At 29.6% G+C, this 15704-nt stretch overlaps 3 protein-coding genes and 1 long non-coding RNA gene across 5 annotated transcripts; 3 read left to right on the top strand and 1 right to left on the bottom strand.

Annotated features, from left to right (window-relative positions):
• Nucleotides 1–547: 547 nt before the first annotated feature.
• LOC114162884 (histidine-containing phosphotransfer protein 4-like) lies at nt 548–4538 on the top strand. Its single transcript, XM_028046877.1, has 6 exons — nt 548–715; nt 1496–1626; nt 1704–1772; nt 2049–2120; nt 3341–3413; nt 3732–4538. The coding sequence occupies exons 1-6, from the start codon at nt 656–658 to the stop codon at nt 3756–3758; spliced, it is 432 nt and encodes a 143-aa protein (XP_027902678.1). The 5' UTR covers nt 548–655; the 3' UTR covers nt 3759–4538.
• Nucleotides 4539–5323: 785 nt separating this feature from the next.
• LOC114162885 lies at nt 5324–5888 on the bottom strand. The gene is made up of 3 exons (XR_003599310.1): nt 5696–5888; nt 5557–5613; nt 5324–5484 (listed from the first exon to the last, which is right to left on the bottom strand). It is a non-coding gene; the product is annotated as an uncharacterized LOC114162885 (long non-coding RNA).
• Nucleotides 5889–7832: 1944 nt separating this feature from the next.
• Nucleotides 7833–9014, top strand: LOC114163702 (F-box/kelch-repeat protein At3g23880-like). The gene has a single exon (XM_028047997.1). It carries the CDS (start codon nt 7833–7835, stop codon nt 9012–9014), a length of 1182 nt encoding a protein of 393 aa, XP_027903798.1.
• A 3574-nt stretch (nt 9015–12588) lies between these two features.
• LOC114162254 (amino acid permease 8-like) lies at nt 12589–15460 on the top strand. Of its 2 annotated transcripts, none has more exons than XM_028046083.1 (8): nt 12589–12854; nt 12947–13060; nt 13274–13507; nt 13599–13692; nt 13804–14021; nt 14289–14428; nt 14507–14734; nt 14875–15460. In XM_028046083.1, exons 2-8 carry the CDS (start codon nt 12988–12990, stop codon nt 15295–15297), a joined length of 1410 nt encoding a protein of 469 aa, XP_027901884.1. In that variant the 5' UTR covers nt 12589–12854; nt 12947–12987; the 3' UTR covers nt 15298–15460. The 2 variants fall into 2 exon arrangements, with proteins under 2 accessions (XP_027901884.1, XP_027901885.1); XM_028046084.1 differs by having other exon boundaries at nt 14507–14774; nt 14875–15160.
• The last annotated feature ends 244 nt before the right edge of the window (nt 15461–15704 follow it).

The raw sequence follows: 15704 nt of genomic DNA, 5'->3' as shown, positions 1-15704 counted from the left end.
TACTATTAATTTTTTTTTGACTAAATATTATAACACTACATTAAAAAAACTCTCATTAACGACCAATTTTAGTGACAAAAAAATTACTAGTCACTATAATGACTAATTTTGATACCAATTTAATAAGTAAAAAATTATTAGTTACTAAAATAGTGTAATAATACAAAATATATAACTGTATTTTTGGAGAAAAGAACTAAAAACCATTTTACACTCTCATCCAATAAAATATCCAATTAATTTTGATAATTACTTAAAACTTTATAATGGCATGAATATAGTGTATTTAAATTATTGGCTTTATTTTAGGGTGGGAGTGGAAATCTATGTAAAGTTTTAGAGGAATGATGATATGTTGATAGAGTAATATTCCTTTTAATTGCATCTTGTCATCTACTACTTTAGAGTGGTCAATTTATAAGAGGAAACAAATAAATTTGTAGTTGCTTTCAAGAGAAGAAATATTATCAGTAAATAATATTCTCTGATTTTTTCCCCTCCCAATCATCACATTGCTATAAATATTAGTTGCCACATTGTTGTAGTTAGCCATTGGAAGAAGTGAAAATCTATATGCTTTCTTGACTCACGTTCTTTTTCTTTGTTTGATTTGATTTTGTGTTGAAAATTTTGATCGGTCTCAAGAAAGGGAGACATGGACAAGACTAAGTTGAGACAACAAGCACTCTTCATACGAACTTCACTCTTTGATGAGGTCTTTAACTTCCCATTTCTTTTTCTTCTATATATTTATTTATTATTCTTTCTTTTATCTTTATCTGTTTCTTCTTTAAACCTAGGTATCTACAAAGTCAACAACTATATTTTTCAAGAAATTATTAATAAATCCATATTGATTAAAGATAACACGATTTTATAATATATAAATAGATACAAAATTTATTTTATAAGCCAATTTTGTAGGGTTAAATTAGACTTAAATTTCATTTCTTAATATGGTATAAAATGTATGAATTTGGACCTATCGTATCATCCACTGTAAAACCATTATTAGACCATCTATTAATATTTAATCTCATGCTCGAAATATATATGTTTTAGTGTGAGAGAGCGTGTTGAAGATATATGTTAACTATAAATAAGACGATTTTATAGTATATAAATAAATGTAAATTTTATCTTACAAGTCGATTTTATAGAATTTGGTTAAGTTTAAAATTCACTTTTCAATGAACAACACACTTTTTATTATTAGTTGTTTTTGTTATAAAACTTTATATTATTAGCTAAAAGTATACATTTAATTTAACTATCAACAACATTTAATAGTTTTCGTAAGAATATATAGGGAAATGTGTACACATAAGTCTATAAAATGTGTCAAATATATATTTAATTTAACTATTACTAAGTAATGCTACAAAATACACACTGTAAAAAGTGTCACAAAATCAAAATGGACATGAAAAGGATTAAATAGATAAACCCTAAACATGTAAATTTTGGTTTTATACATTAATTGATGTTGTTGCAGGGATTCCTTGACGAGCAATTCATTCAGTTAGAAGAACTGCAAGACGATGTTAATCCCAATTTTGTTGAAGAAATTGTGACCCTTTTCTACAGTGACTCAGTAAGACTGATATACAACATAGAAAGAGGACTGTGAGTGGAAATCACTGCAATCAATTATTACATTACTTTTCTCTTCTTCTCCTTATCTAGTGTGCTACTCTACACAGGATGAGTAATCCTCCAAATTTCACCAAGCTAGATGATTACATGCATCAGTTCAAGGGTAGTTGCTCAAGGTGAAGTTCATGCTTCTCATTGTTATAATTTAAGAACATGATTTCAGATTTTCCTTACTTAATGAAGCTGTTTTCTTATTGAAGATATTGTTTCAAATCAAGGGTTTGTACTTACTGTTATAACCATATAGCAGTTTTCCTAAACTGCAATTAAGTGTGACATGTCTTTGAGTTTGGAGACTTTTCTTAATTCATGTCTTAGATTGGGACATCATTGTTTCTCTCCTATATATGCTTTAAAGTAGTAAAAAAAAACCTTCAAGTTTTCATTGACAGCATTGGAGCAAAGAAGGTGAAGACCGAATGTGGCAGATTCAGCGAATACTGCGCAGCAGAAAACTTTGAGGGGTAACTCATATTTACCTCCTTGCTTCTGCTACGATTATTTGCGATGCTTTTTCGCAGTATATAATTTTTATACAGCAATAAAAATACTTTGATCTATTTCTTTAATTTTGCACTAAAAATGAACGTGCATGTAACTAGCAAATCTCTTCTAACCTTTCCTATATGGTTTGATTTATCTGATTATTGCTGCCTTTTTTAAAATTCAATTTTGATTCAATTTAAATCTAATTAAATATACTGGATCTTCAAATTTATTTTAATTAGATTAAAATTTTTTGAACCCAATTTAAAGTGAATTAAATTTATATTGAATCCGTTTTGTCTATTAGTTAAATTCAAATGAGATAATTCTAATATACTTCACAATTAGGTCTACTAAATATAGTTGGACCAACTCAGTTCGACTTGGATCTATATTGATTTATGTCGACTTGCATTTAAGTTACTCGGTTCAAATTTGGTTTGGGTCGCTTCACCTTAGCATCAACCAAAATTGACTTGAGTTAACTTGATCCAAATGACTTGTATTGACCAAGGTCAAAGCCAACTTGGTTCGACATTTGGTCGAGGCTGACTTGATTCGACCATTTGTTAGGACCGACTCGATAAGATCTTTTGTCAAGGTCGACTCAGCTAGACCTTTGATTAATGTCAACTCAGCTAGACCTTTGGCTTGAACTGACTCGGTTAGACCTTAGATCCAAGCTATCTCGGTTCGATCTTCGGGTCGACTCGACTCAATCTTCAGTCTAAATTAACTTGGCTCAACCTTCAACTTAGATCATCTTAGTTCAATCTTTTGGCTTCGCCCGATAGTACTTGACTTTTCAACTCAGGCCAATTCGACTCAACTTTTGATCCAAACCAACTCAACTCGACCTTCAATCTAGAATGACTTATCTTGATCTTTTACTCAAACAAACCTGACTCTACCTAGGCCTACAGGGCTTGATCTTCCTTGGGTCGACTTTACTTGATCTTGAATTCATACCGACATGGTTCGGTTTGGTCTTTAACCATCTTAGATGCATCTTAATCTTAGAATTTTAAAATCCAAAATATATCCAACCTAAATTCAATTCAAATCCAATTCAAATATATCTAAAATATAAATTTAGATTTGGAATAAATTCATTTAAACTTAAAATAATATAAATTTGGGTTATTGTGAATCGAATTTCAATTTTTTTTTACCACCCTAATAAGAATACCCTTTTCAGATGCTTCAGGACTTTCCAACAGATTAATGTAGAGTATACGACTTTGAAGAAGAAGCTCCAGACTTACTTTCAGGTATCAATCACTTTTAGTGTCATTTTTTGATGATGCTATTCCCTTTGATCGCGCGCGCGCACACACGTGTGTGTATATATATATATATATATATATATATATATATATATATATATATATATATATATATATATATATATATATATATATATATAATGTGTGTGTATAAGGCCATCAATTATTGTTAGTTATTCGTCTATTTATACTAATAATTATTTGATGAACGAAGCAATTGCTTAACTGATAATTAGATTTCTTTCGATTATCTGCATAATAGTCTTAAATTATTTGACTTGCCTCTTTTATGTTATTATTCAGTTGATGAAGGAAAGCTGCTCAGATTAAACAACACTCGTATATAGCTGGTGCTCATATATCCTATCCAGAAGAGTTGGATATTATGTACAGTAGCAGAACAATAATGATTCTATGCATCATTTTGCACCATTACCACACAATTTTCTCTTAATAAGAAAAATTATAATATACATATACCTTTATATTATATATCTTATTTCACTTTATTTCTTTTTCCTTATGATCACATCATATTACTTAACTATTCTCTCTGTTATATTCTCCATCTAAGTATGTACATCATTTTAGAAGAAAAATGCACAGTACATTGCAAAAGAAAGTCATCCTGATAGAAAAAATATGGTAATTGTTACACTTGTTCCTGTCAATATATCTTTATTTAATAAAATTATTTTTTATTATCAGTGTTATACATTAATATACTAATATTATGATGCATTGGCGATATGCATTAGTTTTAAAACAGTAAAATTATTTAATAATACGCATATTATATTACCAGAACAAGTTTGACCACTATCATATTGTCTGTGAAGACATGAAACATTTTTATGCTTTTCTAATCAAACTTTTACCTTCTACAACTCATAAAATAAGTGTAAATATATGGTGTAGTTTATTTTGATGTCCAGTATCATTTCTCTTAGAAATTCCATATTGTAAGAGAGTTTATAATCCCTTGTGGTTGTGGGTTTAAGCTTTTATGTTTTTCTGCAGTTTTATCAGTGTACTACTAATCTGTATGAGTTAGCCTCACTCAACTACTGTTACAATGGGCAAATTTAATGTTATTCTGTTAGCCTGTATCAGTGTTAGTTACTACTGTAACAATGTGGTGATGATCCACTCATATTCTCATCGTTTATAAAAAATCTTTGTATTGTTGGCTTATCAATCTATCAAAATAAACATTTTCATCCTTATAACACATAATATCTATTTATCAGAAATTCTCTTGACTGCATCTAGTTTCTAATATTACATGGTAGCTAGAGCTAATTCTTTATCAAAATTAACCTATGGCCTCCAATCCAACTCTAGTATTATTAACTTATGATGATTGTTGGTTCCATTTCCAGAAAGTATATTATTTTTAAGTAGTGTTAGTCTGCAAGTTGGAAAACTTAAATAGATGATGATATCAGATGATATTCTTATGGATGATTAAGATCTACTAATTTCTCCTAATCATCTCTTTGTTGACATCTGCCAGAGCAGAGGATGTAAGAGACAGTGTTAAAAACTGTCTTCTTAATTAATTGTCCACTAGAAAGAAATGAAAATTTTTTATTATTCAAAAGTAAAGAATGAAAGAAGCCACACGTTATTATTATCCCATAATTATGCATATAAGAATCACTGGCATTACATTCGAATGAATCACAAACCAGAACCAGATACTTCCTCTTTAGGTGGTGCAAATTGCCTGCTGAATACAGTATCAAGACAAAACCTCAAAGAAACTAAATAACATAGTAATGTTTTTCATGCTAATTGATATATCATACAGGAAAAAGGTCATTTGGCAATACGAAGTTTCACAAAATGAAATGTATAAACTACATAAAAGAAGCATCCTTAATAGATTCATCTCTGTTTTAAAAAATATCTATTCTTTGTAAAGAAGCTACAGAAATAGCTAAACTTTCTCGCACAGGGGAAGCATATAAACTGACTCCTGCATGAATCTGAAAATTATAACGAAAGACATAACGTACCTCCTTTCCAAGTTGTACCCTATTTATCATTTGGCCTGGAAACAATGAAATCAGAAACATGTTGCATATATGATCAAAATCTGAAATTCAGAGGTCGAATGTTCTACCTTGGCGACAGTAGTTTCTATGCTTGTTCGTGCTTCACCAACTGCAAGACCATTGTTCTGAACAAATGGGAAAACAAACCAAATTCGGATTCAGCCAAAAAAATATTGAAAGTATTAATCAATTAACTAATTAACTAACCTGACTACTGAGCATGGACATTCGGGTGACTGGTGGGTCGACCCGGTTTCCTGAACTTTGTCATATTCGCAAAAGCCCCAATCCTAACCATAATCTTAATTAGGTACCTAACATAACTATTTTCTTGTATCAGTGGACTCTGCACTGCACACACTGCACAAAACCTAGGTTCTGGGATGCTGTAGTTCGAAGACAGGACAACATTTTGTGTTTTGAAATGAACAATAATTAAAATTTAAAATTAATATAACAAATTATAATATGTTAGAATGATTTAAATCTTTAATTTTTAACTATTTTGCAAATTATAATAAGGCTTAATTCCTTTTTGATCTTATCTTTGGTCAAAAAAATTTAAGTTAATACCTTTTCAACAAATTTTTAATTGTGCTTTAATTTTTAAATAAGTGTCTTAATTATGGTATTTTAAAAATAAAATTATTAATTACATTATTTGTTAATCTATAATTCTTTTTTTACAATTAAGGTATGATATTTGTTAATCTATAATTTTTTTTTTGTGTTAGATTTATGGTGTAACACGTGAGAGAATTTTAAGTATTATTTTTTTAGTATATAGATAATATTATATATATATATATATATATATATATATATATATATATATATATATATATATATATATATATATAATAAAATGTTAACATATGAAAAGCATGATGTAGAAAATTAAAGTGTGTCAAAGTTAAGTATTATTCTTTTTTTTTTTGAGACTCTGTATCTTTTGTAAAAGTATAATCTTCTTTTAAAAAAAGTATTACAACTTCCTCTCGAATGCATTTTTGAATGAAACCATCGATTAAATTATTATTATTATTATTATTATTATTATTATTATTATCAAAAAAGCATGTGTTTGATTTTTTAATTTTTATAAAAATTTGAGTTAGAGTCAATAAGAAACATATAATTAATTTTTAATATAGTTATTAAATATAAAATTATAAAAATAAAATATATAACAATTTTTTTAAAATAATTGGTAAAGTTAAAAAAAGTTTTTAAAATAATAATTAAAAATAAACTATTTATAAAATAATTTTTAAAATAAAAATTAAAGGTAAAATTAGAATAACAAGATATGAACATAAAAAATATATTATTTTTATAGATTACTAGTGTAAACACAGGCGCTATCGTGCCTGTGTGTACGCATTTTTTGAATCTTATTAATAATTGATGATATTGTAATGTTATTAATTTAATAAACAAAATAAAAGTATATTTATAAAAAATAAAATAAAATGTACGGAGAAAATAAGAGAAAAATAACTGTTGATGAATAGTAAGAAAAAAAAAGAAAAAGGAGATAAGTAAATAATTTTATAAAAACTTGTAAAAGTAACCGTTAATTTTTAAAAATTTAATAAATAATTAAATTATAAAGGGTAAAGTTGGAATTATGAAATGTGGACACAAAAGAGAGAATCCCCTTTATATATAGTTATAGATTATTGACAGATATGTATCTTATATGTTGTTTTGATATTTAGTTTTTTTTTTTAAAGATATTGATAAATATGTATCTTACCGGCTGTTTTGATATTTAGTTTTCTTTTAAAGATATTTCAAAATTTTAAATATATTATATTGATACATTCTAATTTGTAAGTTATATAAGATAAGTATTTATTTTATGTAATTAAAATTTTATAATAAATAATTATCTTTAAATATATAAATTATATTGTGTATTTGTAATCAACAATCTGAATTTGTAATGATATTATTCTTGTCTATAGCTTTAGTTTAGAAATTCATAAAAGTTTAATTTCAAGTTAAGATAGGATAGCTAGGTTAAGAGCTATTATTAACAATTAAATATAATACAATAAATGATCGATCGAGAAGATTTAATAGATATTTTTTATGATTAATATAAAATAATTCATACCTTATTATAAGTTTTCCTTTACATATCGTTTTTAATGAGAGATTATTTTAAGTCTGATATAGTATTATTTACTAAGATAGATAAAGTTTTAGAATAAGCAGTTATCTAATATTAACTAGAATTTAAATGTTAATTTAGGATATACATATAAAGATTCTTTTTTATCTATATATATTGCACTCTAAGAGTGATGATTCTGCAGAAGAGAAGATGATCACAAAGATGAATATTTGTGGCAGAAAAAGGAAGAAGACGGAGACTGGTGACGGAAAAAGAGAGAAGATGCAGACAGATTTCTCTCCTTCTCCTTCTGTACACGTGAACGAGGATTTGATTAAAGAAATTTTGTTGAACCTACCAACGAAAGCCGTGTTACGTTTCAAAGCCTTATCCAAGTCATGGTTCTCACTAATCTCCGATTCTGAATTTGCAAGAAGACATTTTGACGCTGCAGTTTCACCCACCCACAAGCTTCTAAATTTCGTTAACGATTCAAAAGCTTACTGTGTAGACATAAAATCAGCACTTTGTAATGATTCCTGGCATGCAGTGTCTAATTTTATTGTTCCTTCAAGCTTTGACCTGTGGGGAAGCGGCTTAAGCGTGGCAGGTTCTTGTAGGGGATTTCTTCTCTTGCAATATTATTTCCATGATTTAGTGATGTGGAATCCGTCAACTGGTAGACAGAAAGAAATTCACTGTGACAGTTCGTGGCCACATGATCTATCTGGAATGGGTTATGACCCAGTGGATGATGACATTGTGGTGGTGACTGTAACCCTAAGAATTAACGATGATAATGATTCGAAGGTCAGTTATTTCTCTTTGAGAACAAATTGTTGGACTTCTGTTGAGTATGTTCTTCCGTATGCTTACAGTAAGTTTCAACTCGAACTCAGACATGGACAGTTCTGGAATGGCGCTCTTTATTGGATTCTTAAGTCTTCTGATAAGCTTAGAAGTGTAGTTATTGCATTTGATGTGAGGGAAAAGAGATTATCAGAGGTTCCATTGCCGAATCATTTAGCCATTCTTCCATTGCAATCTGACATATACCATTTGAAGGTAATGGGAGAACATTTGTTTTTGTGTTTGGTGCGTAACGAAGTTGCACTGATTGAAATGTGGTCGATGAAAGAACAACACAAAGAAGTGACATTTTGGATCAAAACATTTGTTTTCTCTTCTTATTTAGTAGGTTTTATGAGTCTTATTTTCCCCATATGCTTCACAGAAAATGGGGAAATTTTGGCATTCAATAGCCACGACACGTTACTGAAAATCAACAAGAAAGGCAACCTAGTTAGATATGGGAAGAAACATAGCCTACTTGATTTCTTAAGTTGTGGTATGTATAGAGAGAGTTTTCTATCACTCCCTGGTGAGTCAGGAGAAATTAAGTGAAGATGAACAACAAAAAGGACTCAGTTTGAGTGAACGTGAAGATTGATTTGTTCAAACTGTTATGTATTCATATAGAACAATGTCATAATTTCTCTCTAGTTAATTAGGGAGAGAATATATATATATATATATATATATATATATATATATATATATATATATATATATATATATATATATATATATTATTTAGGTTCTTTATCTTTTTCCTTTTGGATTGGGACAATAATGTTGATTATTGAGTTGATATTTTGTTAAGGGCAATCAATAAATTTCTCTTGCACATTGTTGGTTTAATGTTTATAAGCCTTTTGGCACATGATTTTATGATACTAAAATTAGTTGACATTGAGAATTGCCTCACACTTGAATCTACAAACTATATTTTTTTTTTTCACATCGTTAAAACTTTAATATAACTTATTTTTAAAAGATTAGATACTCACATATTATTTTTCCTTAAATATATTTTTAGATCTTAAATTTGAACATAAAATTTGAATTAATCAGTAAACTTTAATACATTCTGATTTTTAAATTTAAAAAATGAATGTGTATAATCTTTATCTAATGACATTAATTTGTTTAGGTTTGTTAAACTGTACTTCAGACTAACATTTAAATTAAAATATTTAAAAATGATGTAAAAAACTCAAACTACATTTTAAAAAATACATTTCACATGTCAAGAAAGTTTAATATACTTAAATTAAAAAAAATGTATTCATTTTTTAAATTTTAAAAACAAAATATATCAATTTTTGGAATAGACAAATTATAATTTCACATTCAAATTTAAACACTTAAAATAAAATAAGTCAGTAGGTTCGAGACTAACTACTGACTTTCAACCACTTTTTTACCCCGTGTGTGAAGTTGGTAGTCAAATTTAATAACACGTAATGACATATTTTTAAATAAAATATTATGAAAATATAAAAAAAAAATAGCATAAGAACTGACAAATTATGCCCAAAGTGGAAGGAGCAGGAGACCTGTGGGTATGCCAAATCCTATGATAACTTCTATAATAACTTGTGTAACTTTGGACCTTAGTTGGATTTTCGATCATTGTCAGTTTCTTTATGCACACCCCCATGTTTTACACTTGCACCCCCATGAAAAGATAAATAAAAACTTATATTTATTTTCTTCCCCTTTTCCTTTTCACTTCACGTACCCGTTAATATGAAAAAACTTTTAATGTACCTAATTGAGATCGATTTTTGCTGAGAGTATTTTTCTCTGACCTATTTGTTTAGAATAAAATGTTTATACACAGAAAAGAACATATATTTCCCGTCACTTTTTGTTTTTGTTTTTTTTTTCTAAAAAGTGCTTACAAATTTTATAAGAAATAATTATTTATAAAAAAATTAATTGCCAATTAAAAATTGTAAAAAATAATAATAAAATAAAATCTTTTCTTGCAAAATATTTTAACCAATTTAAAAGAAAATTTTCATAAAATTTAAAAATTTTTAGCAGTGATAATTAATGAATGTTATTCTTTGAAATGAATTAGTATTTGACTCGTAGAATGCACATATTTTTTAAAAATTGTAATATTATTATATTAATTTGAATTTATAAAAATATAATTACAATTTTATTTGACAAAATTAAACAATGTTTATCGTGGATTATTTTATAACTATTTATATTCGTATTTTTTTTTTCTCATGAGTAAAACATGTTTCCCAACTCTTTCTAGGTATACCACGTCAATCACAAGTTGGAAACACAGTTAAGAGGTTACCTCATTCTCAGGACTCAATACAAACCAAACTAACATATTTGTACGTAATCTATAACCATTAATGACATGTTTTCTTTCATTTGTTTTATAATGTGAACCTGCATGTGCTATAATATATAAAAAGAAAAAAAATTAAAACAAAAATAGCACATTATCATCCACATAAATATATCCACATAAGCTGGGTGTGGTAGGACAATTGGCAAACAGAGATGGTCCTTTAGCTCCAGAAGAGTCATTGTTATCATTCGACTTTTCTCTCTTTCTCAACATTACTGTGCTTTTGTCTCTCACTTGTGTTGTTATTTTCATTGTAATAATCATGACAGAAACATTCCCACAACCACTAGTGCACTGGCCTCCACAAATTCTTATTCAATCACAAACATTTCATAGTCACCACATAAATTGCTCCACCAACATCATTAGCTTCTCCTCGTAATAATAATTTCCCTTACTTTTACTATAGTTGTAACTATTCTTCATGTTTTGGATCTTCTAATCTTCCTACACAGTTGCATGCATATTTTGGTTAAGGTTGTGGAAAAGATGGACACAAATTTGGATATCAGAAAGAATTAATAAAGTTGCCTAGTGGTTAAATAAAAGGAAAATAAGTAAAAGGTTGTGAATTCAATCTCTTAGTAATAATTGAAGAAATGAAGTTGATTTAATGAATTTAGAAAGAAAGGTAAAAGAGATCGTGAATTCAAGTAATCAAAACTAACAACCAATATTTTAAAAAAAGAAGAAGGAAAACTTGAATCCCACAAGAACAACATTATGCATTGGTGTCTATCTATGCATATCCTAAGCATAAGGCCAACACTAATGATAGTATTGCCTATGAAAATGACACAAAGCTAACATTACACGTGCCATCACTCAGAACAACCCACTAAGCAAAATCTTCCCCATGACTTCAATCTCCTCGTATATGTTCCGTATTCTAAAACTGTTGTTTTTAAAGTAAAAGTGGTGCAAGTTAGCTATTTGGCTATGAAGAAAGCCAGCAACATTTATAACAATTATGTTCAATAAACTCAAAAAAATACTTTTTAAATTTAAATTGATAAATTTATTATCTTAGTGAATTATTTGTATGAGTTGAATTTATATCTTACTCATGTTGTATCTTATATGAGCGTTCCTTTTAAATAAATTGTTCATTTTGATAATATTTGAAAAAAAACTACGCTACTATGTTAAAGTTCCCTAAAAGCATCATTTCATATGAAAAGTGTGAAAAGAAAAGAGAAAAATCCAATGTTAGTTTTTGAACACTGTTTATGGTTTAATTTATATCAAAATGACTTTGTTGCAAATGTGATGAAAATTCTCACGCGATGATCAATGAATCCGAATCCACTCGAAGGAGGAGTCTTCTTTGAGAGGAAAGTTTCAATCTTCACACAACTTTGGAATAAGATTATTTTCAAAGAAGATAGCATTGATTCGACCCATCTTCTATTGTTAGGCCCAAAAGGAACACAAACAGTGTTCTTCTATTATATTAATACCTCAAAATATGAGTCAGCTAGTTCCAGAATAAACTTTTAGGAATCTTTTATTGCTTCATGTTTTGTGCTTAAATGCAGTATTCTAGGATTGCTAGTGTTCTGAAATTATAAAAAGGTTACTTTTAAAAGCAACATGAAAAATCAAAAATGTAATTTGTACCCCACTGATAAGCCGCTTTAATTACCTTTTTTACGTCATTCTTTTTCCCGAATCGTAGTTAGTTCTTATCTTTATAAAGACAATAAATACTTCAATCAGTGTAAAATCATTTTGGTACATGAACTTGAGGTCGAATTTAGCCAAAAATAAATAAATAAATAAATCATATCAGAACAAGAAAACAGACAAGACATGTACGATTTTTCCGTGTCGCATTCTAGTTACAGATTTCACTTATTACTATACAAAAAAATAATGAATAAGAAAAGAATAAGAATGAGGGTGCAGTGAAGCGCGTTTTTAAGCAGTACAAGTTGTTAACATAAGAGAAAACGAGTAACAGAGAAACACTCTATTTTAGTGCAGAGAGTTAACCGAGCATTCTGATTTGAAGTAAACAGGTATGTATATATAAACTGAGAACATTTTTTGGATTGAATTGTATTTTTTTAACTTTCATGCTTGATGTTTGGGTGCTGTGTTTTTAAATCAGATTCCTTTGTAAGATTGTGAGTTGCAAGGAAGGAACTTTTGATGGAAGTTGAAGCTGGTAAGAGTGTTAGTAGGAGTGCAGAAGTGGATGATGATGGCAAAACCAAAAGAACTGGTTAGTATATCTGGCTACCTAATATATGTTTCTGAAGCGATTCTGCATTTGAAAGAACTTCTCCTTTTGAAAAGCAAAAATTGTAAAACAAAGATTTAGGAGAAGAACAACTCTGTTTTCTGTTTTCATAGGTGTTTCAGATGTTGGATTATATTCTAGTATAGTTTCATTTTCACCATCTTCAACTCTTCTAAGATTTGGTGTTACTTGCAGGTAACGTGTTCACCACAACGACGCACATAATAACGGTGGTGGTAGGAGCAGGAGTGCTGGCTCTGGCATGGGCTATGGCTCAATTAGGATGGATACCCGGCACAATCACCATGATCATATTTGCATGCATTTCCATTTACACTTACAATCTGATTGCTGATTGTTACAGATATCCTGACCCAATCAATGGGAAGAGAAACTACACTTACATGCAGGCCGTTCATGCATATCTTGGTATCATATAAGTACTGTATACTCATCTATGTAAGTAAACTCAACACTCTTTCAGAATGTTCTGATTTTCGTGTCTCAACTTGGGAATTAGGTGGAACAATGCACGTGTTTTGTGGATTGATTCAGTATGGGAAGCTTGCTGGGATTACTGTTGGCTACACTATAACTTCGTCTACTAGTTTAGTGTAAGAACGTTATCACATCGATAAGCTAATTTTTCTGTGTTGCTCATTGTGTATAGAGTTGTAATCACGGTCTAATGAGATGAGGGACTCTGAATTCCTCTGATTTGGCAGGGCTATAAAGAAGGCTATTTGCTTTCACAAAAGAGGTCACCAAGCCTATTGCAAGTTTTCTAATAATCCCTATATGATTGGTTTTGGGATGTTGCAAATTTTGTTGTCTCAAATCCCAAATTTCCACAAGCTAACATATATTTCAACCGTTGCTGCAATTACCTCTTTTGGTTATGCATTCATTGGAAGTGGCCTTTCTCTGGCAGTCGTCGTCTCAGGTATGATTTTTACCGATCCAAAAACTTTCCAATACAATATTTGCACCAATTTCTGTTACTGGGTTTCCACTACGTTCTGTTGAAAATTATATATCAACTATAGATAAGATAATTTCATAATATATATAAATATATATAAATCTTACCAAGTTGGATTTACAAGGTTAAACTAAGTTTAAATTCCATTTTTTAACATAATATAAGAGTCGTGAGATATAACACAAACCTCACCTGCAACATCTAAACGAAGTATGTTTGTGTGAACAGGTAAAGGAGAACCGACCCGTATATTTGGAAGCAAAGTAGGGCCAGGACTATCAGAAGCAGATAAAATTTGGAGGGTTTTCAGTGCTTTGGGAAACATTGCACTTGCTTGCTCGTATGCAACTGTTGTGTATGATATAATGGTAAAAATGAATTTTTGTATACTGTTAAACAAATAGATTCGACTGGTATAATCATTTGATTATCTGTGCATTATATAGGACACTTTGAAGTCACATCCACCCGAATGCAAACAGATGAAAAAGTCCAATGTGTTAGGAATCACAATAATGACACTACTTTTTCTGCTATGTGGTGGCCTTGGCTATGCTGCTTTTGGGGATCACACTCCTGGAAACATCCTCACTGGCTTTGGATTTTACGAGCCATTCTGGTTGGTGGCTCTTGGCAATGTGTTCATTGTAACCCACATGGTGGGAGCATATCAGGTTCCATTTCTCTTCCTGTGACATTTCTTGAGTATGAAAGGTACAACAATAGTTAACCTAAATCATACAACGAACTAAACATAAATGTTCTCAACTTTTATATTTTAAACCATGATGTCTGATATTACGTAATGGAACAGGTGCTTGCTCAACCACTGTTTCGTATAATTGAGATGGGTGCTAACATGGTGTGGCCACGTTCAGATTTCATAAACAAGGAATACCCAACAAAAATAGGCCCCTTAACATTCAGTGTCAACCTTTTTAGGCTAATTTGGAGGACAATATACGTGGCAGTGGCCACAACTATTGCCATGGCCATGCCATTTTTCAATGAATTTCTAGCTCTTCTTGGAGCAATTGGGTTTTGGCCTCTCATCGTGTTTTTCCCCATACAGATGCACATTGCACAGAAACAGATCAAAAGATTATCATTGAAATGGTGTGTGCTCCAGCTATTGAGCTTTGTGTGCTTCCTTGTTTCAGTAGTTGCTGCAGTTGGTTCCATTCGTGGAATTAGCAAGAACATAAGAAAATACAAACTTTTCATGTATAAACAATAGGTTATATTGAGCATTATTACCACCTGCGTCATGTACGTTTGAGATACGTGAATGAATATACATGAAGAGAAAATGGTGTGAAACCAGTTATTATTGGGCTGCAAATTATGCAGATGTAACATTATTAAATTGATCAATATTATAAGAAGTTATATTAGATTTACTTCCTTAGCAGTAATTCATTGTATCTGGTTTAATGGATTGAAGAAATTGTAGATTGTTATAGTTTGATAACCATTGATTAAAATAGAAACTGCATAACTAATTGCTATTATGAAACTAAATCTAACTAACAATTGTTCCGACCAATATCTACCGTTTTGGTATCAGCTTGGAAGGCAAATTGGAAGAATGCGAGAATCAAAACAAGGCGTCACGAAAGAATTGAAAATGAAATATTGCTAATG

This window comes from Vigna unguiculata, chromosome 9 (genome assembly GCF_004118075.2).
Source record: "Vigna unguiculata cultivar IT97K-499-35 chromosome 9, ASM411807v1, whole genome shotgun sequence".
Classification (NCBI taxonomy): domain Eukaryota; kingdom Viridiplantae; phylum Streptophyta; class Magnoliopsida; order Fabales; family Fabaceae; genus Vigna; species Vigna unguiculata.
Note: the sequence above shows the minus strand (reverse complement) of the source record. Positions and strands in the feature narration are given on the sequence as shown.